We start from the raw sequence: 26466 nt of genomic DNA on the forward strand, positions 1-26466 counted from the left end.
TTAGTATTTATTAACAACCTTTCTCAATCTCAGCGTTTCTTTCTTAAATTACAATACAGTGTACATGGGGTCGTTTCACTTGCAGCCACAAATATCAAAGATATGTACAAGTTTACATACAATATATACATATGAACAGGAGGCATGTACACAAGGCTTCTGTGTGTCCCCGTGGGATTAAAGCTCACACATTTGGCTACAGCCTCAAGAGTCATGAGAGAAGTATACTGACAGGTAGGTAAAAGACCAGATAAGACATGATGAGATGGATAAGGTTCATTACAGGCAAAGTGAATGAAAATGGCACCATGATGGTATGTACAGTATCCTCTAGGAGGGGTATGCAAGAATTAAAGAGCATGTAAATGAAATAACAATTTCACATCGGCAACTGAGTTGTCAGAAACAACATGTCGAAGATGTAAGAGTATGTATAACATATGACTGTATGTACACATTTCCATATCAACAGATATGAAAAATGTCAATCCACACTTTCATGATGGGGATTGAAACGATCACAAAGCATCTTTGTTGTTCCTTCAATAAACATACACATGTATATACAAAAAAATAAACATTCAAAAAGACACCCAAGAGGGACTGCAACGAGTTTACTTCCCAATCTTTCAATCATTTTTTCTTCACGATTATGTGCTTCCCTTTATGAATGCATATGCAGTAAAGACGGTAAGGATGGCATTAAAAGGTGTGTGAAAAGTTGAAAATCGGAGTCCCCGCTTCCTTATATTGACACCTGCAGTTCAAGACCTTACAGGCCTTAAATAGATATAAATATGGCAAAAAGCAAAACTTTCCAGCAAACACAAATACAGGAAAACAGTAAAATCAAATCTAATAAATATTTAAACAGTGATAGAACTAGATTAGTACCTGTGTAGTCACTGTTTAGCTCGATATTAAGGAAATTAAAGCATGTGGAAGAAAAAGTTCCCCGTGACCAGTAGCTGTCCTATAAATAATGTCATTGCTGGATAAACATTGCAGTTCCGTGTGCAAACTAACTGCTACTATTGTAGTGGTTTCAGTACTTTGGTGGGAGAGTAAAAGGAGCCCTTTAGAGCAAAGCTGTCGCTGTCCCGCTACAAGATCAAACATCACATTATTTCAGCTTCCTTGGAGAAAGAAAAAAAAGCCAGTGGGAAAGGAAGGGGATAGAGACTTACTGGCTGACGGGTTTACGTAAACTACAAGGATTAACAACTCAAGAAAACATTTAAATTGTTCAAAACACACACCAAGTCAATGACTCGAGAGCAAGTGACCGGCACAAGTGTCCGTTCTGAACCCCAAAACGAGGCTGAAAATAAGGCGGCGTCACTGTTTGTTCAAGTTTCTCACAATGCTCACATCTATGAAGTTGATTTTTAACGCAGTGCTGAAGGTCATTAATGCTCACTGTGGTGTGTATGAGGATGGAAACTGTCCCGCTGCAGCAAGTAGCACCAATAATGAATGATGGCAGAACTGGCAAGACATGCTCCCATCACATTTCATGGTTTTTGTGCACTTTTCAACCTAGAGCAAGATCACACTTTAAGAAAACATTTCCTGGCAGTACTCAAAAGTGTTATGTTTTACTAAAAAAGTAAGGCTTTTGAGATCTTACTGAAGAAGCAGGAGAGTGAAACTCATGCCAGAAAACTCTTCTGAAGTCAAATTTATAGAGTCGAAACAGCAGCAATGTGATTGGACAAGGCAGTGTCTACATGATCCATCAGGTTCAGATCTGTTGGTCCCGCCGAGTGCAAAAAATGCCAATCGATCACCCGATTGGTGGTTGAGTCTCTGAAAGGTGCTCAGACCATGTTGGTCAGTTCTGTGGAGTCTGTTTCTGAATCTGCCTCGTTTTCCCTGCAAGAAAGAAAATAAAAACATCAGGATTGACTTCACAGACACAAACGAGCACGGTGGAGTGAAGACATTTCTATCCAAATCCTCACCTCTGCTCCTGAAGCAGCTTTCTGTTGCCTTGCCTCCTCTCCTCATCGATTGGATATGAGTACAATATGCCCAGGCCGATTATGATGAGAGCTACGGGGGCGGCGGAAACCAGCAGTTTTAAGGTCACATCCACTGCCTGTGGCTGGCTGCAGCCTCTGCTGATGTATCCTGCAAAACTGGAAAAGAAGAAACATGAGCATGAGAGTCGGAGGAAAACATCTGCATCTGTGATGGACTTGTTAGTGCAGCAGAGATCTGGATGTGGAGCAAAACTGCTGATCAAAGACAATCCTGTGCAGTAAAGTCATGTGAGGCATGCATGAGTATTCATGCGCTCGGCCTTACTGTACTTACACCGCTTTCTTTGAAGTGGGATTAAGGTTCTGGGAGGTTTAGCTTTCCAAGATTTTTAGTGTGTCCCTGTAAACTGAATGAAACACCTACAAACACTCTGACTTGATTATTAAGCGTGTGCCTGAGAAAATACTTACTCTAAACTGAGGGTGGAGATGCCGAGAGAGACTCCAGAGGCAAACTTGGTGAAGAAGACGTAGAAGGAGTAGAAGAGGGCTTCGTGGCCGGTGGAGTCAGGGTTCTGCACTTGGAAATCATCGACAACATCAGGCAGCATGGACCTATGAAAAGAGGAGAAAAAGTTAGAGTCACGGCCGATTAAACTAAATGTGCATCATGAGTAGAAAGCATGAAAAGGCCAAGCTGAGGTCTTACCAGGGCAGCAGGAAGGCTGCAGCCACTCCCACCCCGGCAGCGAAGGACACGATGTAGGTGACAATCAGGTTACTCTTCAGACAAACCACCAGGATCATGAAGGGAACCACAGACTGGAAGAACAGAAACAAATTACACCACATTAATTCACCCGCTTACTGATCTTTCACACTTTTAAGTGTTTGAGGTGTTTGTTTTTGGCTTACCAAGGTGCCGGTGTAAACCGCTGTCTTCTTCCCAAAGCGAGTCAGAAACCACTGCCAGAAGGGGATCGCCAGAGTAGCAGAGAGCTGAGGGAAAAAAACATTTCAGATCTGGTTAACCATCTGTTTGAAAGACGTTCCAGGAAATTCCACACCCGGACTCCTAATACAGGTAAACATGATTCCCATGGAACAATGCAAAACCCCCTCAGTCAGGTTATGTAATAATAAAGGTTCATAACGTCTGATGCATTCTCAAAATGCTTCAGCCTGAGAAACATGGAGTGTGGTGATGCAGAAAGAGTGGTGTTGCACATTTGACCTCTCACACCAGCCAAACACAACAGCGTGGATGGAAGACAATATGGAATCAGCAGCTCTTCCCAAAACAAATCCGAGCTCGATGTGACGCAGAATTCCACGGGGTCATAACGCGACTCTGCAGGGGGGCAGAGGGCTCGCTAGGATCCATTTGGTGTCTGACCTCTCCATGTTTGAATAAGATCAAGATAACACAAAGCGCTGGTGCAACAGTTTTTTTCCCGTCTTTGCTTATACCAGGAAAACGATGAGCTTGAAAGTGAAACCTCTTTGTCTCACAGCACAGGCATCTCTGAACTTTTATATGGAAAACCACTGTGAGTAAAATTTCTGCTCACTCATTTCCATGTAAAAAACAATATAGCTGTGGTGTTAAAGCAGCTTAGATTAGCTTTTATTTTTCAAAAATTCTTTTTCTAACTTTAGTTTCTAACTTTAAGTTTCAATTGTTTTAGTCCATGTTGTCTCACTTAACCCGACAAACCTCTCATAGACAGTGTTTGAGAAAGGGCAGAGCTCCCCGGAGGGTGACTGGATGAACGTTCTGTCACATAGCCGCTACTGAGCAGTAAACTCCATAGAGAACTGCACAGAGCGAACCGTGGTGACTGTAGACACGTAAGTACTCGACTTTTGTCGTTTTGAAAAGAAAACAACTGAATGCTGTCCTTTTTTTCTTTAAATGAAGAAATGTTGTCAATCCTTTGCTAAAAGTAGGAGAAATGGGTTAGAAGTGCCAAAAATTAGATAAAAGTAGGAGTGCACCGGTCGATCGGCCAAATCGGAATCGGCGCAGATTTCCTCAATTTTGGGGGATCGGCCAATACTTACATATGAAACCGATCTTATCCACCAAGCTTATCTAACTCTACCTACTAAAATGTGAAAAATGAAAGACTAAAGGAACTGATATAATTTAGTAGTTTGGACAGCAATGCTCTAAACTTTTCATTTATATTTAAGAGAACTACCTCATGTGCAGTTAAAACAACAAGTTTGTGTTGTTTCACTGGTATTGTTTAATGTTTTTCAATAAAATAAGATTGGAACATTGGAGGTGTATGCTGTCAGTTATTAAAAAAAAAAAAAAAAAGGTGGTATCGGCCAAAATCAGAATCGGCAGGTCAGGCTTTTTAAAGTTCAGTGATGGTGATCTGCAAGAAAATTTCAATCGGTGCACCCCCAGATAAAAGCGGCAAAAATAACCAAAAGAAGTGGACAAAAATGGGTTAAAGAGGCAAAAACAAGCATATTAAGTGGTAACAGGGGATAAAAAAAGTGGCTCAAATGGTGTTAAAGTGCCAAAAATAGGTGGAAATTTGGTGAAATGGGATGAAAAATTGATATAAGCCTGCAAAAAAGGGTTAGCTCAGGCAGAAATGGGAAGAAATGGGTGAAACTGTTAAAAATAGGCATATCAAATTGTGAAATGTGGTGTAAAAAGTGGTAAAGAGGGGTTGATAGTGGCAATAATGGGACAACAGAGTAAACAATAGGCGGAGAGTGTAAAGATTTGGCTTAGAAGAGGCAAAAACAGGCTGAAAAAATGTGGCGGAGAGGGTTTAAAACTGAGAAAAAAAGAGTTTTAAGTGGCAAAAATGTGTTAAAATTTGGCAAAGTTGGTGTAAAGTGGCAACAGTGTAATTAAAAAAAAAAAATTTGTTTATTAAGGCATCTAGAGACCCCATCTCAGTGTCTGGGGACCCCCAATGGAGTCTCGACCCCAACGTTGAGAACCCCTGCTTTAAATAACTGCCAGATTGTGTTGTGGCTGTACATTTAATTTGTGGTAATTATTTTCCTCTTATAAGATCTGATCTCCTCATATTAATCTGACGTCTCATCAGATTACAGTAGGGGCTGATTAGGATCATGGGCGACTTCTTACGGAGCACTTTCTGTGAAAGCTCACACTCTCAGAAGTCATTTCACTAAATAAATGTACTTTAACACAGGTTACTGCGTCGGTTCTATAATCCTCTCCATAAAGTAAAGGATCAAAGCGAGTAATCTTTCCAACCTCTGTAACCTGGACTCTCTCACACAGTACAGTCTGGCTGTGCGTGCCACAGGAGGCACATCTACAAATTAATTAGCTCTAATACCTGCCAGGGTCCGAGGTGATTCTGGACGTTGTTTTTCAGAGGGATCAGGAGATGAATGGAGGGATAATCAAATCTGGCTCTTTTACTGTCTGTGGGAATGGGATGGCATTCACACAGGGCATTAAGAGCAGACACCCATCAGTGAATGTGCAGCCAGGAGACACTGCTCTTAAACAGAGCAGCTTTGTAACTGAAGATAGTTTATATGTTCACCCTAGGGGGGGAGCTTTTGTCTGCATGCTGGAGCTAATGGCTTAACTTATTTCTGCACAAACGGGCAGATTAAGGTTTCGTGAGCTGAGGGAAATGCGGTCACTGTGGAGCAGAACACCTATCAGTCAATGCGACTGTAAATGCCACTTCTGTACTCACCATGATGATGAGCAGAATGTTCTGGAAGTCGTTTCTGAAGCCCAGTGTGGAGCTGCAGAAAAGGGCAAAGTTTCCCTCCAGGAGCTGCAGAGAGAAGCACAGACACACGCTCAGTCAAATTCTACGGACCGAACAAACAAACACGCTGCGAGCCAACGCCGCAGAGTAAACTCTGGCTGAGAGCGTAAAGCATTCAGAGACGTCCAGCATTCATATCAAAAGGCTCTGTGTCTCTTTATACGCACCATGAAAGCTAGTGAGGTGAAGAGGAAGACCATGACCAGTTTGGCGTACGGTCCATGCCCCATCACCAGCTTAATCCCCTGAAAGAAAGACATGGGCTCCGATCTGGGACGACACGACTCTGGAAAAAGAAGAAAATAAGATAGAGATGAAAGCAACATCAACTGAAAAGCCTCTTTAAAGTCTTTTATATCCATGTTTTTCTTTTTATTCTGCACAAGAAGAGGCTCATCCTCTCCGCTGGATAGTCCCTTCACTGGTCACAAGGCTTCAATTTACTGTGCTCTCTCACTCAGCATGTCAGCCCACGGTCAGGCCACAACATTACACTCCAGCCCAGCATCCTCATTGGTCTAGAGTGAAATCATCAATAACAGTTGTGTCGCATTAGTGATGCCGATCTGCTCAGGGATTTAAACTGGAGCAGCTGACGTTAATGGGAGTCTTAATAATGGCCACAAGTCATGACCACAAAACTTCAATAGTCACAAAAAGAGACATTTAAACATTTAAAGTAGCATAATTTAGGAGACATGGCGCATCAGTTTGAAAATATATGATGCAAAACTAATGTTTGGTAAACTAAGTCAATATTTATCTAACCTCAAGATATAAAACCAAAGCTTGAATTTCTTGTATTAAGTCAGAAAAGTTGTAGTTTTTTATTCTAATAAGATGTTTATAAGGTCTTGTTATAAGGTCAACAAGATATTTTTGACACAAATGGGACTGCGCCCTTGTTCAGATTTAAGTTTTTGATGTTCTAGTTTCCCTTTATCCATCGAGGCAAAATTTTATTTTATTTTAACACAATGAGACAGTTCGAGAAAGGGGACACAGTATGCAAAAATCACTTTTTCAAGCATTTATAACAAAAAAGTGCCCCTGGCCTGTCCACAATCCCCTCAAGTACCAGAAAAATCCAGTCCCTTCCCAACTCTCTTTCTCCACCTTTCAGAAAATGTGTGCTGAAACAAGCCGTTCTCAGATTTTTCCCTCATGATGTCATGTGGGGAGTTAACCCCGCCCCCAGGTTCAGTTGGCCCTCCCTGCTTGGAAGAAGGGTCTGCCCTCCTCTCCTGATCCTCCTCTCAGCTGGAGATGAGGATCCATCCACTAAACCACATCTATTTCCTGAGAGGGGCGGAGTCAGACAGCTCAGTAACATTTAAAGCCACAGACACAGAAACAGTTTGTTCTGAGCATGGCTGAAATACGCGGTTTTTAGACATGAAAAAATCCTACACTGGGATTTTTTTCAGCAACAAACTTCACAGGCATTTTTCAGAAACCTCTGAGACCAATATAAATGTGTCTTAAAAGGGTAAAATATGTCACCCTTAAGTGTCTTACCTTTCTTCTCTCTCACACCGAAGAAAAGAACGATGGCACAGAGGACATAGATCGAGCAGATGACACCAGAAGCAATCATGTATGCGGTTCTCTGTGAAAGGGACAGAAATAATAATAAGCTAACATGTCTTATTTCACAAGCACTTGTAAGAGTAGCAGATGATTTCTAGAGCCCTCGTTGACAAACGTATACGTTGACGTACCGTGTGCTCTAGAGAAATAACTGGCTCTGTGTTGTTGAGTCCGACTAAGTGTGTGCCGTTGCTCAGGTCTTCGACGATGTCCCCAGGTCCCGGGAGGCAGGGTGCATTCGCCATCCCGACAATCTGGCCCTGGATGGCTGTGCCAACAACAGTGCCCAAAACCTCCACTGTCATCCCTGAAGAGGAGAAGATGGAAGAAGTTAAACGGATGAAAAGATGACATCTGGTTTGTCTTTTCTTTCAGGATATTAGTTTAAAAAATAGTCTTTCTATGACACTCACTGTAGGCTGTGGCTGAGTCTCTTTCTTTCTGCTCTGAGCTGATGAACATTGTGAGTGCAGAGTACGGCACATGGAAGCACTGGAATGAAAGGAGAGAGGAAAAAAGGATCAATCGATTCCTTATTTCTACTATATGCTTGAATCATACAAGGATGTGCAGACAAATTATCTTCATCTCTACAATAACTGAAGTCTTAGGCCTGGTTTATGCTTGTGTGTAGAATCTATCCTGCTGTAGTAACCAATGCGTCGTGAGCACTACATAGTTGAGTATTGGTTTGCTCACATTGCTTTGCAATACATGCTGCTTGGAGGTAAAATTTTATGACAGTTCCTTGTCCTGCCACATTTTCTACTTGTTTGTGTTGAAAACTTTTCAGCTGAACGTATTATGTTGAATTTGGAGCAGATGGACACTGAGCAGCAGTTGATTATTACTGCAGTTATTGCACAAAGGAAGGGGGAAGATACAAAGAAGGAGATGGAGAGTACGGTGGCTGAATCAGTTGCAGCAGAGGATTGGGTAATTTTTGGCACTCATTTAGCCTCTGAAAGATGTGGATGAGGAAATGCACTTCTGCTATTTTTGGGTACCAGTTGGTAGATTTTCCCAATCATTTTGTCATTTATTACACACAATATGCCTGATAACAAGAAAGACCAGCAGTCACCAGATGCTACCATGCAAACCAATCACACTGCTAGGGATATGCATTACTAGGATGCATGGTGACATTGTTCTGCAGATGCACAGGCCTCTACATGAACCTACAGGGTATGCTACGGCATAGATCTGACACAGAAGTATACATCAGGATTCATGTCAAAGACAGTTTAAAAGCTTCCCTGCCCTTGCTAAAGCTTCCTACTCCTTCCTTCAGTGGATTATTTTAACACACAACATTTATTAAAGACCCTGTAAGGTGATAATAAATCTGTATTTAGGTCTGTTGTATGACAGGCCACTGTGTTATGAACCCTAAGGTCAAATTCAAGTAAATAAAACATCTCTAAGTTTAGAAAATAAAGCTTCAAAATCATGAAAAATGAGGCAGTAATATCCAGGATGGTGTGGGCGTGTCGGTTGACTGAGCTGAAGCCACGCCCACTCACGAGAAAGAATGCTACAGCCTGATAGGTTAAAAGTAGTCATGCTATTAGCCCGCCCCTTGACCTTTTGTTGACCTTATGAACAGAATGCAGCTGCCTGGCTCTGTGCCAGAGAAGAGACAAAGTCTGTTTTCTGGCTCAAATCTCAGTTATGATGCTTTAAATGATCCATAGACCACTGTGGCTGATAGATCTGGTAAATTTAACTCACAGTGAACAGAAAAACAGCATTTAACTGACTGTTAACTTTCAATAAAGGCAGAGACATCAGCTGACAACAGACTGGCCTGAGATGACCTGCTCTGTGATTTTATACTGTAGTTTAGAGGGGCGGGGTCATTCCCCTCTGTGGGCCGGTGACATCACCAGCCCATATATTAGCCCCACCCACATTAAACCCAGCCAGGAAAGAGGTGAAAAACTTTTTAACAGTCTAAATCCAAAATGCAGTCACATATAGGTCTGTGTTTTCACGTTTACAGCAACCTTATTCCAACATGTCTAGTGTGTTAAGACAAAGTCTGGATTTTACTTTAGAGGGTCTTCAATTTTTTTTGACGAAACAATATGTATATTTAGAAATAAAGCTCCATTTTTTTGCAGAATAGACTTAGAGATTAAACATTTAAGGCTACTTCATACTGACCCAATTATGATGGTTTAATCTAACATCAGTGAGCCAGTATAGCTGCTACATTTCCGAGAAAAGATTCATATCATCCTGTGTTACACAAAAGGAAATCAGATTATTCACTGGGAGTGTCTGTGCTCATGCCTGAGCGAGGTACTCACAGTCTGTAGCGTCTGGAATATGCAGTAGAAGAAGAGGTACCAGATGACTTTGCCATCCTCAAAGGGGGGAACGTACCATATGAGGAAATAGGAAAGCACAGCCAGAGGGGTAGAGAGCACGATCCTTCAAACACGGGCAAAAAAAGAAGAGGGAAGGGGGGAAAGAAGACATAACATCAGTAGAGAAAAACGTGATTGTACTCGAGCATGAAACACTCTTACTCAGAAACAATTAGCAGTCTAAAGGAAGAGGGGGCCACACATTACATAACACCCCGTGGCTGTTTGGGGGCATCGTTCATTCAAGTGGGGCTTCTTTTTCCTCAACTCAGCATTGTTTAGTGTTTCACTTGAGTTAACCATTTCACACCGATGATTATCAATGACACCGCTCCATCCTCATGCTCACATGCATGTAAAAAAAAATATGACAGCTCACAGTGAGGGCGATGGCAGAATGAACACTGGGGAATGCTGCAGAGCATAACAACGGTTCCTGCAGTTCTCTAAGGTCCAACAAGGCGACGATACAACCAAATATTCATCACGATAAAAGCATGTAGTGTTAGTTTTGTGGACACATCCGTGCCAGTCTGTAATCCTCCTCCTAGGAACATGAACATCCCGTAAATCTGCACCATGATGTCATTTTCAGAGGAAAGCCCCACAGGAGGAGAAATCCTTTGGTCACTTCCTAACTACGCATGATCCTCTTCCTATGGTCAGATCCACACTCTCCAATCAGATGCGAGACTCTGAAACTGACGACAGCTTCGGAAATAAGAGCCTGGTTTGAAGAGGAGGGAGCAGTCCATTGGGTCATTATGTTTACGGGAAAACAAATGACTAACATCAGGTGATTCATCCTTATCAGCAGGCGAGGTATGAGCTCATTAATACATCACACTGGACTACTAGGAACACTTTGCTTCTGTTTAACACAGTAATATCAAATTAAAAAGATGGATAATTATTGAACCTTTTAGGAGCTTCTGACAAACAGGAGGTGCTTCAGAAAGAGAAATGTCTGGAGTTGCAGGGCTCAGCAGCGCAGACTCTCCTATGTGTGATGAGATTAGCTGAACTCTTGTGTAAAGTCAGAGTGGGAGTGGTAAGCAAGTCAAAGCAGGAGTTTCATCTGGAAATGACAGCACACAAAGGAATGCATTTTTCACCCCTTATTTCCTCTGTGCAAAAAGAGATGAACGCCTTCTCAAGAAGACATGGTATCTGATTTAACCTTCACAGAGGCAAAGATTAACGCAACATCCTTGTAATTCTAAAATCAACTTCCCATCTTCTTCTCTACTGCACACTAACAAGGCCCAGTCTTACTACAGGCACATCTCACTGTTCTTACTGGACTACAGTGATACTGCACACCATTCGAGTGTCCGCCTGGTGCCATGACAGGAATCATGTTTAAAGCCTTTCTGGAATAGACGAGCTGACTCAGGAGAGGGGGGTTCATCTAGGGAAGCTAACTTAAGAGGGGGCAGCTTTCAGTCTGGTTCATATTATCAGTGTTTCATTGGAAGACAGAGATACGTCAGATCCCTGTTTTGGCAGCCGCCATGGGCTGGGCAACTGAACAGCTGTAATGAAAGATAACTGCCATGCTAGTCGTCTTGCTTTGAAGGCGCTGAGTTCATGTTTGCATGCTTTGATTCTCTGGACTTCAGGCCAGGGTTAATAGTCTTTAGGTTAAAATAACTTTTAGTTTTAGTCACATTTTATTCATTTTTAACCTTTAGAGTTTAGGTCAACAAAAACACAAAAACAGCTCTAGTCAGTAAAAAAGTCCTTATATTCAAGAGTAAATTACATTTACTCAAACTACTGTAACTGAGTAGTTTTTATACTTTTTGAGTACACTTTGAAATCAGTGTTTACTTCTAGAATGGAAGTTATTTTTGCAAGCTTTTCTAAAAAATTGACACTTAAATTCTTATGTTATGTGTAAAGCCCAACATCTCTGTGGCAAATATGGGTAAAAAAACTGGTATTTTTACCCAGTTTTCACTCTGTAGAAACATTGCACTGGTAGAATATTGCAGTAGGGCTGGGCAATGAATCGCAAATGAGACTAAATCCCAAATGGCCCACTGCAATTTTCAAATTGCAGAAGGTGCAATATTTCTTGAACCTTAAACTTGTGTCAAAATACCAGTTTAAACATTTTTGCAGAGCTGTGCATTACATATCAGGCAATCATTCTAGTGGCATATTTTAAGAAAAATGTACCAAAAAAATTACATTTTCTTCTTCTTTTTGTATGTTTTTCTTATTAAATATGAGAAATATATAAAAAATGATCACACAAATCCACATTCATATCCAATTTGCAAAATGAGTTGAAATCATCACAGTTAGATATTTTTTCAAGATCGTTCAGCCCTAGTTTAATCTAATATTGTGTTTGTTATAGTTTAGAATGAATTATTGCTTGTTTTAGTTGGAAAATACATGAGATGAGGAACTTAAGAAATAATCGCAAATTAAATTGGGTAAAAAAAAACTCAATTAGATTATTTTCTCAAATCATTCAGCACCGAACACCGAATTTTAATCAAAATTTCAGTATCGACATATCGATACATATAGTATTTAGTACTTTTAGTCAGAGTTTCAATTGATTTAATTTTTACCCTGAGGAAATACTGACATGCCTTGTATGCACAGAGGGGAAAAATCATGTTTTTTTTTATGTCCAACTCTCCAAATCTACCATTTTAGTCTAGTTTTAGTCTCCATGACAAAAACTAAACTTTCTTGTGTCAGAGTTTTTATCACCAAAGATCTAGTTTTAGCTATGCTTCCTTGTTAAAATAAAAGGTAGTTGACAAACATTTGTAGTCATAGTTTTAGGTCAGCATAATTTACACTACTGTGGGTGGGACAAACCCTCCAAATAATACAAATAACATAAAATATACTGCAACCAAAGCTATTGATCATTCAGAATGAGACCAATGAAAGGAAGACAGGGAGGCAGATTTTACTAAAGCAGTAAATACAGACAGAGGGTTTAGGAAGTCAGTGTTCAAACAAAATCCTTTAAATTCATGCGTAATAATCAGCAGGAAAACTGCAGTCTGTCTCTTCATACGCCTCCAGTCTCTCTGCAGCAGCAGAGCAACACAGTCTACCCTGCTCTGCAACTTGAACTCTAGTAACCCCCTGGATTCCTCAGTCAGTCTTTACAAAAAAGCCTTCGCAGATGAGAGCTCACACGCCATTGGCTCGCATATGTGGTGTGTTGTGGGCTGGACCAATGAGAAGCTAGCCTGACTCTCCTCTCCCCTCCCCCTCTCTGCACAGAGGAAGCCTTTAAGATGGAGCAGCTCTCTGCCGCTCCCACCCCGCTCTCAGGCTCGTCGCTCATTTCCTCACTTCTTTACGAGTGAACTGACCGTAATGTGACTGAACATGCCAATCATTCCTGCATCCTGTCCTCCTCTCACAGCCTCCCCACCCACATCCCACATCCCACATCCCGTCTCTGGTAACAAATGGAAGCGATGGTTCTCGCTCTTAAAGTGCAGAGCCAGGCATGACCCACTTTATACATCTGAACCTCAGCATCCAGATGTCTGCTTAAAATTACAATAATGACACACTGGCCTCACCCTTCTGCAATACAGTTCTATAACTGCTGAAGAATTCAGGACCTTAAGTCTGCTGAAAGGGAAAGCTTTTCTTTAATCTAACAATATTTAAACATCAATGAGAAGGGAGATTCTGCACCAGTTTTGCAGAAGTCACTGCAGCAGCGAGAAGCTCTTCTAAGAACCTTTGCATATCTGCTTGGTTTCATTTCCAAAGTTACATTACTGACAGACAGTGGAGGTGTTTAAACTGAACAGGAGGCTTGTGCATTTGTATTTTAAATCAATTACAGCAGTGTTCCTCATGTGTGAGCAGCTACGGGAACTGTGAACTCTGGGGAAGCTGGCCAAATGAGACCTTAGTGGCAGGGCTCGTCCCAGCGGTGTCCCTTTAAACACGAGGCTTCTCCAGCAGCTAGGGAGGTAATACCTTTAATTAACCAGGCAAAAAAAGTAAATACAGGTTGCGTCTCCCTGCGGTGCCCATTAAACAGCTGCCTCAATCCAAGGCGTTACCTTGCCTCGTCGTTCACTCTCACCTTTTGCCTGAGTGTCTGATAAAGGTCAGCAGTTTCCAAAACAGTGAGGGGACTCTAAAATATCCTCATCTATAACAAGCAGCTCTCACTGACACCCTATACTTCTCTCACGTAAGAGTAATATAACCTAAAGACAAATGGGGTTCAGCAAGATCTGCAGTTTTTGACAATGCGGCGGCCCCGGCTTGTTTGACTTTCTATACCCAGGAATTAATCGTACAAATTGGAAGGAACCCATGTTGGTTGCTGAGGGACACAGAGGCAGAGATCTGGGGGAGGGGGCTCAGCAGCTAAAAGAAAAGGGTCAGCAACCTCTCCTCAAAAAAGGGCCTGAAGCATTTTAGGCGACCCAGTCTCTCAGCCCAGCCGCCACCCACAGACAAAGACGCAAGGCAGCATTTGAGCATTCATTTGGCTTCAGGCTGTGAAGAAAGCAGTGCAATTCAAATTCAATTATTATCAGAATATACAGCTGAGAATGAGCTTTCTTAGAGATTTAACTATGTTGAAAAATGTGCTGTGTGCTTGCTGAGAGAGGAGGACTCAGTAGCAAGGAGGAGTTATATTTGTCAATGCCATGCTAAAGGCCACACTGAAGACCAGAGCCTACAGGATCTCCCTGTGTTTGTTTAGAAAAACCTTTACAGTTCGCCCTCAGTGGTTCAGTCTGGACTGTTTCAGCAGGATGCTGTGTGTGCACAGCTTCAGTTTAGGATATGTGTGTATGTTTAAGCAAAAAAGGGGAGTGTCCTTGAATGGGCACATGGAGGCATGTGTTGACCATGAGGAAGTGGTGCAGCAGTAATTGCATCAGCATGACCCACAGTTACCCCTCCTGGGAGATGGGAGAATTCAAACGCTAAGCCCCGCCCCCAAACACTGACACATGTAGAGAGCATGCCAGTTGGACGACTTCCACGAACAGCTCTGACTCACAAGAGCCCGACAGTGGCTCCCCCGTTACGCATTTCCAACAGCGAATAAGTGACAAGAGCCTTAGTGAAATAACTGGGCTTTTTCTAATGGAAATAGTCTGACAGTGAGAGCAACGTTAGAGCAGCGGGATTAAAGGAAAGTAGACTAAGCCGTCACAGCAGTCCATTAAAATCTGGAGCTCACACTTACCAGGGTAGCATGCGTCCAAAGCGGGTCCATGGACTTCTGGAGACCAGGAACCCCACTGTGGGGTCTGTTATGGCGTCCCATGCTCGGCCCACAAACAAGATGATGGAGGCGTAGAAGGGATCCAGCTGCAGAAGAGTTAGACATTACAATTAGTCCTGCTGCAGTAGTATCTGGCTGTTTTTGTTGAAAGTAAGCACATCTAAATGTTCTCCAGGGTTGTTGCTAAACTCATGATTGGTCCAAAAAGCTTAGCCACATATATAAACATAGCCTTTGACAGTAAATATATTGATCCAGAAATTATACACCATAAGTACAAGGTCAGCACAGAAAATCCTGGATGTAAACATGGCATGTGCTGAATAATTACGTGTTAAAGTGAGCATGTTAGTTACAAGTACAGCTGAACAGTTCGCGATAATACATTTATGATGATGCGTATTAAATAAGGAAATCATTTCAGAAGAAATTTATCCATTGTAGCAGGAATCTGAATATGAGCTTGCACCATGCTTTAGCATATCGTCATATTGCACGCAGCAGGCCATATTGGGATTTAATCTCATTTGCGATTAATGGCCTAGCCCTAGTTCAGTATATAACACAATCCTTTACCCATGGTTGAATGCATGTTTTACTCTTCGATCTACCCAAAATCCCTCATTTTCTTCCAAAATAAAGTGACTACATGTTCACACAGAGTTAATTACCTTTTCTTTAAGATGATGCAGAAATCCAAAATGAAGCAGAAATGGTTTTAATGCAAAAAAGGGGAATTTTAAAATGCAACAAAAGGGGGAGGTAATCAGTTGTAATCATTCGACAGCCCTAGATATTACATAGTGTATATAAATCTTACTGCATGTTCACTAAAGCTATTTTGTTCTGCAGCCCACGTCTCAGAAATAAAATTACAAAATAAAATCTGTTCTCTATTTGAGTGAGTCAACTGACATTTGCAACCTATTTCAAATCAAACACTTGGACACATTGTTACTTCACTAGTACAGCGTCCTGTGCAGCCTTCCATTGAGCCGTTTGGTAACAGAATCAGTGGTGCTGCTTTAAATCATGACCTTAAACTTGACATTACAGGGAGTAATGTTTGGCTGTGTACTTATTTTAAGTCAGTAGTCAAAGGGCAGCACTTAGCAAGGATCCAGTCAAACAGTGAAGGTGCCACTTGGCAGATCGTCCCATCTGCTGCTCAACCAGCTCTGTACAGAGGAGACGAGCCTGACTGGAAGCCAGGCATGATGAATGGCTGACTCCTGACTGTACCATCAGCGCCACGCTGCGTCGGCCAATAGACCCTTAATCAACCGTCTTGGTAGCAGGACAAAGCTCAACCGCTGGGAAGCTGTTGACTTACACGCTATTTTGGCCTAACCATCAGATTAGTGTCAGAGCCCATTAAAGCGAGCCCCTCCTCATCTTGCTACAACGGCCCCCTCCCAACATTTTTCAGAAAAGACCCTGTAAGCCGTTTGATACTGCTGAGCCACACCGTGGAGTCAATTGTGGAAACTTTTTTTCCACCTCTTTATTTTTCCAGGATAATAGCCTCCTTTGTTAGCAAGCTTTGGCGGTCACAATGTCCTGTATGTGCCCTCATGAGAGAGGTGACTTAAGGGCACAGAAAGGGCCATGTATGGCTACTTATTCTCAGTCTGAGAGGGCCTACACAAATACTCTGGCAAGTACAGGAGAGACAGTAGCTGGGGTACAGTATGTTCTCATTCCCAGTGAAGGTTGTCCTTGAAGGGTGACAGGTTGGCTATATTAAGATCTGTGGAAGAAAGTAACACCTAAACATGTGGACAGGTGTAATTTGGGAAGTGATTCCAACTCACCTGAGCTACATCAAGAAGATAGATCTGCAGAAAAAAGCCCAAGGCACATCCTGTGATCTGGTAGGGAGCTCCACCGATTGCATAGCACAGTTTGCTGCAGATTGACAACTTGTCATGATGCTCATGCTGGAAAAAAGAAGGAAACACGGTTAAATTATCGGCTACAGTAACACTTATGGGGTTAAAACAAGTGAAACCAGAAAAAATACATCTTCTATACATAGGGGATAATTCCTGACAAACAGCATTGACTTTAACCCTGCAGGCTGAATGATAGATCCCAAAGAAGTGACAGCAGCACGGCCGCAGAGTTAAACTCCTGAGGATAATACTGATAACTTTCCTTCCCTCTCACGTGTTGCTCTGCCAGTTTGAAGCTTCATCTGATTTCTAGTTTAAAATAGGACACATTTTTCTATGCCTCATTAGTAAATTAGACATTCAATTCTTCATCAGCAGAGTCTTTGAAGTCTTGAGGTTAACTGGCCAAAAGCTAACTACCATGTAGTGTTTTGGCAAACGTCAGGGACAGCCACAGAAAAACAAGAACCCCTTAGTTTTCTAACAAGTGCCCATTCTGTCCCATTTTCTCCACTGTAGTTGTGATAATTTCCTCAAAAGACAGACTATGAAAACTGTCCCACAAGTCTCTACAGATTAGTGCCACGACATGAAATCACCACACACTAAAAGCCGGGGCTTTCGGCTGGCTTCATCTCCAGAGTGATGCTGCCAGTTTGACCACTACTGTCCACAGAGGAACGAAATCACACCCTCCAGTCCGACCAATGAAATCCTCAGTCTCAGATGAAGACAGAGCCACATTTCTTGACTCAGACAAAGGGTAAATCTGTTTCAATTAGCATCATCGGATTATGAAACTGACAGGCTCATTTCAGTGTTCCTCAGGAACATGTCAGTGATAAGCATGAGAAGAAAACAGGCCCTGCCTCATGTCAGATCACTTTGTGATTGAATGAGCCGTCCTCCGTCTTGCTGATACACCCATCAAAGTCTTTGTTTAGGTGACAAAACTCTCAGCGGCTGAAAGGAGAAACCTGCACTATCAACACACAAGGAGATTATTCAAAACTTTAGAGACTGAGCACAATGCTTGGCAGAACAACAGTTACACTACTGAGTGATCTGGGTCAGGTCTCCGCGGAGGTGCGATGTCTGGAGGATCAAACTTGACCCAGCCATGTGAAGCATGTCACCCATCAAAACCAAACAACACAGCCGTAAAGCTGGGAATAGAGTGGGCACTAAAGCAGAGCCACTATCTTCAGTTCCTGCACACCTGTTTTACCTGTACGCATGCAGCTGCACACGTTTAGCCACTCCTTGTTTTAAAATGGCATATGTACCAATATTTCAAAAGAGGAAGTGTTCGTTAAACAGTGAATGAATGAGTGTCACCCTCTTCAAAAGGCTTCAGTGCATGCCAGCAGAGTTACTCCTCTTGCATAGCTATTAGTAATTACATCAGTGATAGTAGAGTACAAGTGACACTGGATTTATCCTGCCTCACCCACAAGAGGATTCCTTAAACTGATGAGTAAACCTGACGTGAAATCTCCCTGTCCTCCACACACTACTATCAGTGATGACATGTCACCACTGCAGACTAATGCCATGCTTAGCTCCAGCTATCCCAGAACACTTGGCTTTTTCCAGTCACACAGGCACCAGAAACGTTTCATTTAACATCAGAATGAAAGAAATTGGCAATCTTCAGTGCTATGTTTGTAATGGCAAAGCGGAAATGTCAAAAACCCTTATTTCGAATGGTATTTTCCGATATTGCTCTGTGCCAGCGTCCTCTGCATGTGACACGTCGCCTTGATGGGCGATTCTTGCTGCATTCAACGCAGTGGGAAAAATGGGAATCTCTCTACAACCTTCACAAGGAACACAAAATAAAGATCCACGTGATTAGTTTTCCAACAAAGAAGATGAGAAATAAAAGACTACACGAAAAAACCGCAGAAGCAACCTCTCCCCTCCTTATGCTGCCTCTTTCATGCACACATTGTGCCCCATTTAACAGAGAGGAGAAAAGCTAGCAGATGAGCAGTAAATCCCAGATTGTTTTGCTTTATTTTGGCTGGTAATTATCGCCTGAATGCCACGAGTATTAAAACAGTAATCATTTTCTCTCCTGCTTCTCATGAGCTCCTGAACTCAGCACAGCCACACGCCTTTTTGGCGACAGAATTAAAAAATGAGCTGGTATAAAGGAGACATAAACCCACCATTATTCAACCATATTAGACGGGATTCTTCGATGTAACTGCAGATATTCAGCATGTATAATTTAATAAAACAGGCTGTTATGAAAATGAGAATCCAGTGCTTGGGTATATTTCATTGGGGGCTTTGAAAGGAGCACGTTATTATACATGGCAGCTGCAAGACAGGGAGATAAATTTAGCTCTACAACGAGTTAAACCTCATTCATTACAGTCCGCAGAAACAAGACTGACTAAATGTAGGGTATTTTACAGTGGAAAACCCACGGTTAACCCCGTTTCTGCTCTGCTGAATTTCACCAAACTCAGAAAAGCGAAAGGGCTTTCTGAGCTGATGTACTGATTTCCACCCATCAATGCTGTGGCGGATAAAGATCCTTTCCAGTGATTTTACCTCGTTAATAGTTCAGTAAGTCCCCTATGGATATTTCTCATCAACACCTGCGTGAAAATGTCACAATGAACCGCTTCGCGCCTATCTAACGTACGTGACTCAGTCACTTAAAATGTCAGTTTACCGGTGTGACAATTCATCCTCTGTGGAAAAGACCCACTCCTCTGACCCAGCCTCGCCCTGTTCTCAGGCTGTCTGGTGGCTCGGTTAACATTTTAAATCTGTCGTTTCAATCTAGTTTTAATCATTAAATGAACATACCTTTCTGGCGAGTTTGATGCCATCCGGGCTGACCGGTTTATTCAATAAACTGGCGTTGGAGTATTGTTCACCACCCTCTCCTTTGGCCATATCAGGGTAGCTCGTTGTCTCTGTTGAATTTCACACAAAAATATAAAAGAAAAATATTTCAGAAGTCTTCCTATAAAGTCTGAGCAAACGCGTCCTGCGGTGTCGTTGAGGTCTACAACGTCTTTGATAAGTGAGGAGATGCAGCGAGGGTGGATGTAGTAATTTTTTTAGCGCTCCCCGCCCCTTTCAACGTGCCATTCACCCCATGTCTGACCCCGCCCCTCCAAGGCGGGCCAGGCTGAGCGGGTACACATGCTTTGTCAACTAGGATGCACCCGCAGTGATAGAAAAGGCAAATTTCACAGCTTTTAACATTAAAAACGTTTCCGGAGATCAAGCTTAAGGCAACAGTTAAGATGTAGACGGCATAAATAGGAGGAAAAATCCTTTATCCTCTAGCCTATATCCCCTGAACATAACCCTCTGAGATTTCAGGTCCATCATTGATGCTGTCTGAGGTCATGACCATGCAGATATAGACATACTGTACATAGAGTACACTGGACATTGTGTCTGGTTATATATGACTGCTTTACCCCGAAGGATTGTTATATCCAGGGGCGTACAAAAACATTTGCCAAATCTCCATGAAATGCTTGAAATTTTTCAGAGAATTCCCCCAAACAAATTGCCAAATTTTCATGAAAATACTACAAATATTTCAAGCAAATTAACCCCAAAATTTTCATTCAAATGCCCCCCCAAATATATTTCAATAAATTCTCTCACATTTAAAAGCAAATTTCCCCCTAAAATTCAAATCTAATTACAAAAACATTTTCCAAATCTCCATGAAAATGCTTGAAATTTCCAAACAATTCCCCAAACATTCAAATTCCCTGGAAAAAAAAAAATCAAATTTACCATGAAATTATAATTACATTTCCATGAAAATACAAAAAAAGAAATTCAAGCAAATTCCCCCCCAAAATTTCCCCCTACAAGTCAAATCAAATTACAAAAACATTTTCCAAAACTCCATGAAAACGCCTGAAATTTTCCAAAGAATTCCCCCAATCAAATTGCCAAATTTCCATGAAATACTGCAAAATTCCAAAGTAAATTCTCCCTAAAACTTCCAACAATACTTTCCAAAATATACAAACAAATCTCCAAAATTTCCATGAAAATACTAGAAAATGTAACAGTAAATTTATTCCAGCATTTCAAGCAAATTACTTTATTTTTAATGGACATTCTGGAAATTATCTCCAAAACCATAACAACAGGAGTTATTACCAAAAGCCAAAATGTTATGTCCTCATATGTGCATGCAGGTCTCAGGAGGATTTAGACATTACCTTCCCAACTTCAGAGCACAGCAGAGTTAGTCCGCTGGTTGTGGGTGTGCTGTATGTATAAGCTTACCGCTAGGAATATGGGGATTTTGTGCTGATGGCTTGTGTCATGTGAGGTTAGGACAGTGGTTCCCAAACTTTTGTGTCCCCCTTTGACAGATAAAATTATTTCAGCCCCCCTCCCTTCCCCTCAGGATACATATAAACATGTAGAAAAATGTAAACCTATGACAAACACACTGGCAGTCATGATTGTTGCAAACAAATGCCTGATTTTTGTTTGTTTTTTTTAGGATTTACCTCAGCATCTACCATAAATATTTGGAGAAATAACAACCATTGCCTCAAACAGTTTTAAAAATCTGGCTCTGATGATGAACAAGTCCCTGAAAATAAAAACTTAGCAAACACCATTAAAGGTTTGCACTTCTAGTCGTGCAATCACTACAGGAACTACACTGGGCCTATTTGGTGCTACACATCTGCTGTAGTCTTGGGGGGCAGCTCTGAGACTTGAACTGCAGCCACATTGTTGAATCTGTAGGTGACATCGGAGAACTGCTCCTCTTCTACAGTGCTGAGGTCATCAGCTGATGTTCCCCTGTCACGCCATCCTGGAGGAACCAGTGTTAGGACATAGTGTCATCATTTTACCGTACTTGTTTCATTTTTAACCCTTAAGTTCCTTTTTCCGTGGCTAAATTCATGTGATTATCTTAAATGTAGTCCAAGTTCCTAATTACCTCTCAGAATTAAAGCAGGGCTGTATCCAGTAAATCAGTTACCTCATAGAGAAGGTTAAAAAAAGTGCAGTTTTAAAAGGGAACTGATTAAACAAGATTATATATATGTACATTTTTTGTCTTTTCTTTTTTATCAGCTCTGCCATAAGCCCAGATCGGTGGACAGCTGCAGTGATGGTGGTCCATCTGGAACTTTGTCCTGTCTCTCGATCGCTCGTTTTGGCCAGGCGACCAGCTCTTGATTATGCAAAACTTCTTCCAGTTGAGAAACCTGGAGGCCGCTGTGCTCATGGGAACCTTCAGTGCAGAAGATTTTTGTAGCCTTTCTCAAATCTGTGCCTCGCAACAATCCTGTCTGAGCTCTGCAGCTCCTTGGACCTCATGGCTTGGATTTTGCTCTGAGGCATTAAGAGGCCTTAAGACCCATTTATGCTCAACGTTAAATACGAATCCGGATACGGATGGGGCCTTCCGTCCATGCTAGGCGTTCATTTCGTCCGTATTTCTGCACGTTTTCATAAAGCTTACGGATACGGGCAAAACGGAGCAGTACCACCGGAAACCGTGAAGGTAGTGTTGCTGTCACTACCAGATACGTAGCTCTAGTGAACAGGCTGGCCGCCTAGCAGGTCCGTCCCTAATAACGGCCCCACTTCTGTTGTGTTGTGACTTTTTATTTGCATCTGTTGCACCAAGTTGTTGTATTTTTGTGCTGTTGTGGATTCTGTTTGCCTCCGCGCTGTGCCGAGTTTATGTATCCATGCACGGCACTGAGTGTTTGTATTCATGCGCTGCAGCAAGTTTTTGTATTTGTGTTGTGAACTTTTGTTTTTGTGTTTTTTTCAAATGTCATCGTGTTTTTTCTTTTTGCAAAGCGTTTTGGAGTTGCATTCGTGTGAGACATCTCAGCCACCGTAGTTTCTAATACAGAGAATCGATTTCATCCACATACATAAACACATATATTTTGCACAAGGCTGGTAATGCTTGTGATTAATCTTGAAACCTTAACACGTTACAAAATAATAAAGCAATTTAAACATATGACTACATTTGACCACAACTTGATCCCGTAGTCCTCCAGCCTGAGGGTAGAGAGGTGAGAGGGTCAGACAGCCAGCAGTGATGAGTGAGGAGACAGGCCCAGGTCTGCTTAACGGTGGTTGTCTTTTTAAAAAGCTGGAGAATGTTGGTGAAGATAAAACCAAAACTGTGGGTACATGCTGCAGTGATGAACTGTCAAGCCATGGTCGTACCACTCTGTTCAGCTGCTTCAGGACAGTTTTCTTCTTCAGCTGCTCAGATAAATGCTGAAAAGTGCTCCAAAACTTTGAGACAGTCCTGTTTGTTAACAATATTAATCCAGTGTAGAAATCCACAGTGGAATCGGCAAAATTGAACTTTACCAGCTGAAGACGGAAAATATGACGCGTTCAGGTAACCTCGGTAAATTAGTTGACTGTATTCTATATATTATGATATGTTCACATGTCACATAAAAATGAGAAAATGTCGTTTGTGGTGATAAACTTTAATAAATACAGTGTGAATGTGTGTTTATATTTGAGAAATATACAATAGATGAGACAGACTGAATCATAGCTTTTTAACTCCAGCACTACTCAGCTAACTATTAAAAGTATTGATAGTGGTATTGAACAGGACTCAGATCAGCACTTTAATTTGCTGTACATAGAATTAAAAGAATAAGAATAAAACAGTTGATAATAAAAACCTTTAAAAAATCTGAAAACATAATAATATACTTAAACTATCTTTAAAAATGCTGTGATTAATCATGATTATTATTTTTTAATCGAGTAACAGCACTAATATAAACATATATTTTGCATAAATGGTTTATTTTGGTGACTGATTGGCCGAGGAGCATGTATGTGTTTGTTTACGTTTATGATCTGGTCAGTCATGCTCTATTTACCCATCATGCCCTGCATGCTGCTGACAGCTCACACGACCACGTCTCTGCATCGACGCTTCAAAGAGAGCCTTTTAACATCTTTCGATACGGCCCTCAAACAGCCTAGCTGCTTAATTTGAAGAATAAAAAAAGATTCCTCATGTGCAGTGGAACTAAAAACAACTTTTCTCATGTGGCTGGTGAGGCTGCCTGCCTGCTGCCTTAGGCTTCCTCTGACTGAACTCTTTATGTGCCAGGCTTGTTCTGCTGTGCATGTATGTATGCTGATTTTAGCTGAGCACACAAACCATGAAGCCTACAGTATACATATACAGTATCCACAAATTACCACTGCTGCTGAGCTTGAATGTGCATCTGTGTGCAGCAGGAACCTCTGGATTGCAGGACATGTATAGACGTTTGATATGTTTACTTATGTCCACACAGTCCTCACGTCTATTCACACACGCTGCTTCAGGCTCAGGCCACACACACCAGCCTCCTCCCTCTGCTCAAACATAATCTATAATGAAAGTTTATCTCTGGATTAAACACGTATTTGTTTACACAAACACACACACACAAACACACAGGAGGGGCATTCCCAGCAGCCTTATCAAATGTGTTTAATGAACTCTGACCCTGCCAACTGTACAGTCAAGTTCAGAGCCTACGCGTACGTGGTGTGAAAGTTAAATGGTACGGACAAATCAATGTGTGTCAACAAGCTGATAAAGCGGTCTGGCTGAGGCTGTGTTGGTAAATTCAGGTGACGGTAACTTGGTGGATTACAGAGAAGTGAACTCCATCAACAGAATTAAAGAAAATCCACTAGACCTGAACATTACTGGGCTGCTGCAGAGTTGTGCACAATTTGCATTATTGCAGTCTTTCTGCAATAGTACTGTCTGTTTTTAAGGCTCATTTTGTCCTGCAATAACATAGCTATAAAACATTTTTACAGCATGATGTAAAACAATAATAGTCACATGTTGATAGTAATCAGTATGGTGGATAATGGTCTACTTTTTACCAATATTGAACTTTTTTCAAAACTTTGGAACTAATTTACACAACTCTTCAAGTCACCTAAGGTCCCGTTACTATGTTTACTCTGTTTTATTTGTATTTCCTGTTTTATTTTCTCAGTTACTTACCTTTACCTCCGTCTTCCAGGTCTGGCTCCTCATGTTTCCCGCCTTCTGTGTCTGCCCCGCCACTCATTCCACACATCTCTGTTTCATTATCCCGTGGCTGTCCTTAAAACCTTCAGGTTGGCCTGCCTCATTTTGCCAGTTCATTTCTTAAAGGTGCAGTGTCTAATATTTAGCCTTGTAGCATTTAGCAAAGCAAACTTGGTAAAAATAGAACACAATATTTATGTTATTTAATATCTTAATTATATACAGTCATGGAAGAAAATATTGGCACCCCTGGAAATCACACCTGAAGCCAGTTAGAATGTATAAAAGTTGACTCAACCTTTGTGTTGTGTGCCTGTGTGTGTCACACCAAGCATGGAGAAGAGAAAGAAGAGCCCAGAATTGGCCGAGGACTTAAGAAGCGAAACTATGGAAAAATATGAACAATCTAAAGGTTACAAGACCATCTCCAGAGATCTAGAAATTCCTTTGTCCACTGTGTGTAATATAATCAAGAAGTTTATAACCCATGGAGCTGTGGCTAATCTCCCTGGACGTGGATGGAAGAGAAAAACTGACAAAAGAATGCAACGCAGGATAGTTGGAATGGTGGATAAACATCCTCAGTCAACTTCCACACAAATTCAGACTCAGGCTGTCCTGCAGACTCAGGGTGCAAAAGTGTCAGCTGGGACCATATGTGGTCATCTGAATAAGATGAAGCGCTATGGCAGGAGACCGAGGAGAACCCCACTGCTGACAAAGAGACATAAAAAAGCCAGACTGGAGTTTGCAAAAATGTACCTGAGTAAGCCTCAATCCTTCTGGGAGAACATTTTGTGGACAGATGAGACTAAGGTAGAGCTTTTTGGAAAGGCACGTCATTCTACTGTTTACAGAAAACAGAATGAGGCCTACAAAGAAAATAACACAGTACCTACAGTCAAACATGGTGGAGGTTCAAGAATGTTTTGGGGTTGTTTTGCTGCCTCTGGCACTGGTTGCCTTGACTGTGTGCAGAGAATCATGAAATCTGGAGACTATCAAAAGATTTTGGGCCGCAATGTAGGGCCTAGTGTCAGAAAGCTGGGTCTGTGTCAGAGGTCATGGGTGTTCCAGCAGGACAATGACCCCAAACATACCTCAAAAAGCACCAAGAAATGGTTGGAGACAAAGCTGGAGAGTTCTGAAGTGGCCAGCAATGAATCTGGATCTAAATCCCATTGAACACCTATTGAGAGATCTCAAAACTGCTGTTGCAAGAAGGAAACCTTCAAATCTGAGTGACCTGGAGCAGTTTGCAAAAGAAGAGTGGTCCAAAATTCCAGTTGAGAGGTGTAAGAAGCTTGCTGATGGTTATAGGAAATGACTGAGGGTGCGAACAATATTGTCCAGCCCATTTTTCAATTTTTTTTGTAAAATTTTGTCATTTTTGGCTTTTTTCTTCTACTTTAGAGGGGATCTAACCTTGCAAAGCAGATGGATACGTCCGTTTCCTTGTTTCTCACTGGTGAATCCATCTTGCAAAGCTCCCATCTGAACCGTTTGGGCCCGGTTAGAAAGTG

At 41.7% G+C, this 26466-nt stretch overlaps 1 protein-coding gene across 2 annotated transcripts; it reads right to left on the reverse strand.

Annotated features, from left to right (window-relative positions):
- mfsd2ab (major facilitator superfamily domain containing 2ab) lies at positions 1-24991 on the reverse strand. Of its 2 annotated transcripts, XR_005993081.1 has the most exons (16): positions 24917-24991; positions 19711-19820; positions 16804-16929; positions 14951-15075; positions 9679-9802; positions 7777-7855; positions 7495-7670; positions 7292-7382; positions 5941-6059; positions 5696-5779; positions 2901-2984; positions 2695-2807; positions 2457-2600; positions 1965-2141; positions 1631-1875; positions 1-1539 (listed from the first exon to the last, which is right to left on the reverse strand). XR_005993081.1 is itself a non-coding variant. In XM_041809092.1 (15 exons), the coding sequence occupies exons 1-15, from the start codon at positions 24981-24983 to the stop codon at positions 1821-1823; spliced, it is 1674 nt and encodes a 557-aa protein (XP_041665026.1). In that variant the 5' UTR covers positions 24984-24991; the 3' UTR covers positions 1-1820. The 2 variants fall into 2 exon arrangements, 1 of the variants encoding a protein (XP_041665026.1); XM_041809092.1 differs by having other exon boundaries at positions 1-1875.
- Positions 24992-26466: the final 1475 nt, after the last annotated feature.

This window comes from Cheilinus undulatus, linkage group 16 (assembly GCF_018320785.1).
Source record: "Cheilinus undulatus linkage group 16, ASM1832078v1, whole genome shotgun sequence".
In the NCBI taxonomy this organism is placed as follows: domain Eukaryota; kingdom Metazoa; phylum Chordata; class Actinopteri; order Labriformes; family Labridae; genus Cheilinus; species Cheilinus undulatus.

Bases quoted from the DNA above. Each gene is read 5' to 3' on its own strand.
- mfsd2ab (XM_041809092.1), bottom strand. From the start codon at position 24,983: ATGAGTGGCGGGGCAGACACAGAAGGCGGGAAACATGAGGAGCCAGAC. The intron at 19,821-24,916 runs GTAAGTAACTGA...GAAATTCAACAG, and splicing joins CCTGGAAGACGGAGGTAAAG to AGACAACGAGCTACCCTGAT. The intron at 2,142-2,456 runs GTAAGTATTTTC...CTTCTTTTCCAG, and splicing joins ATCTCCACCCTCAGTTTAGA to TTTTGCAGGATACATCAGCA.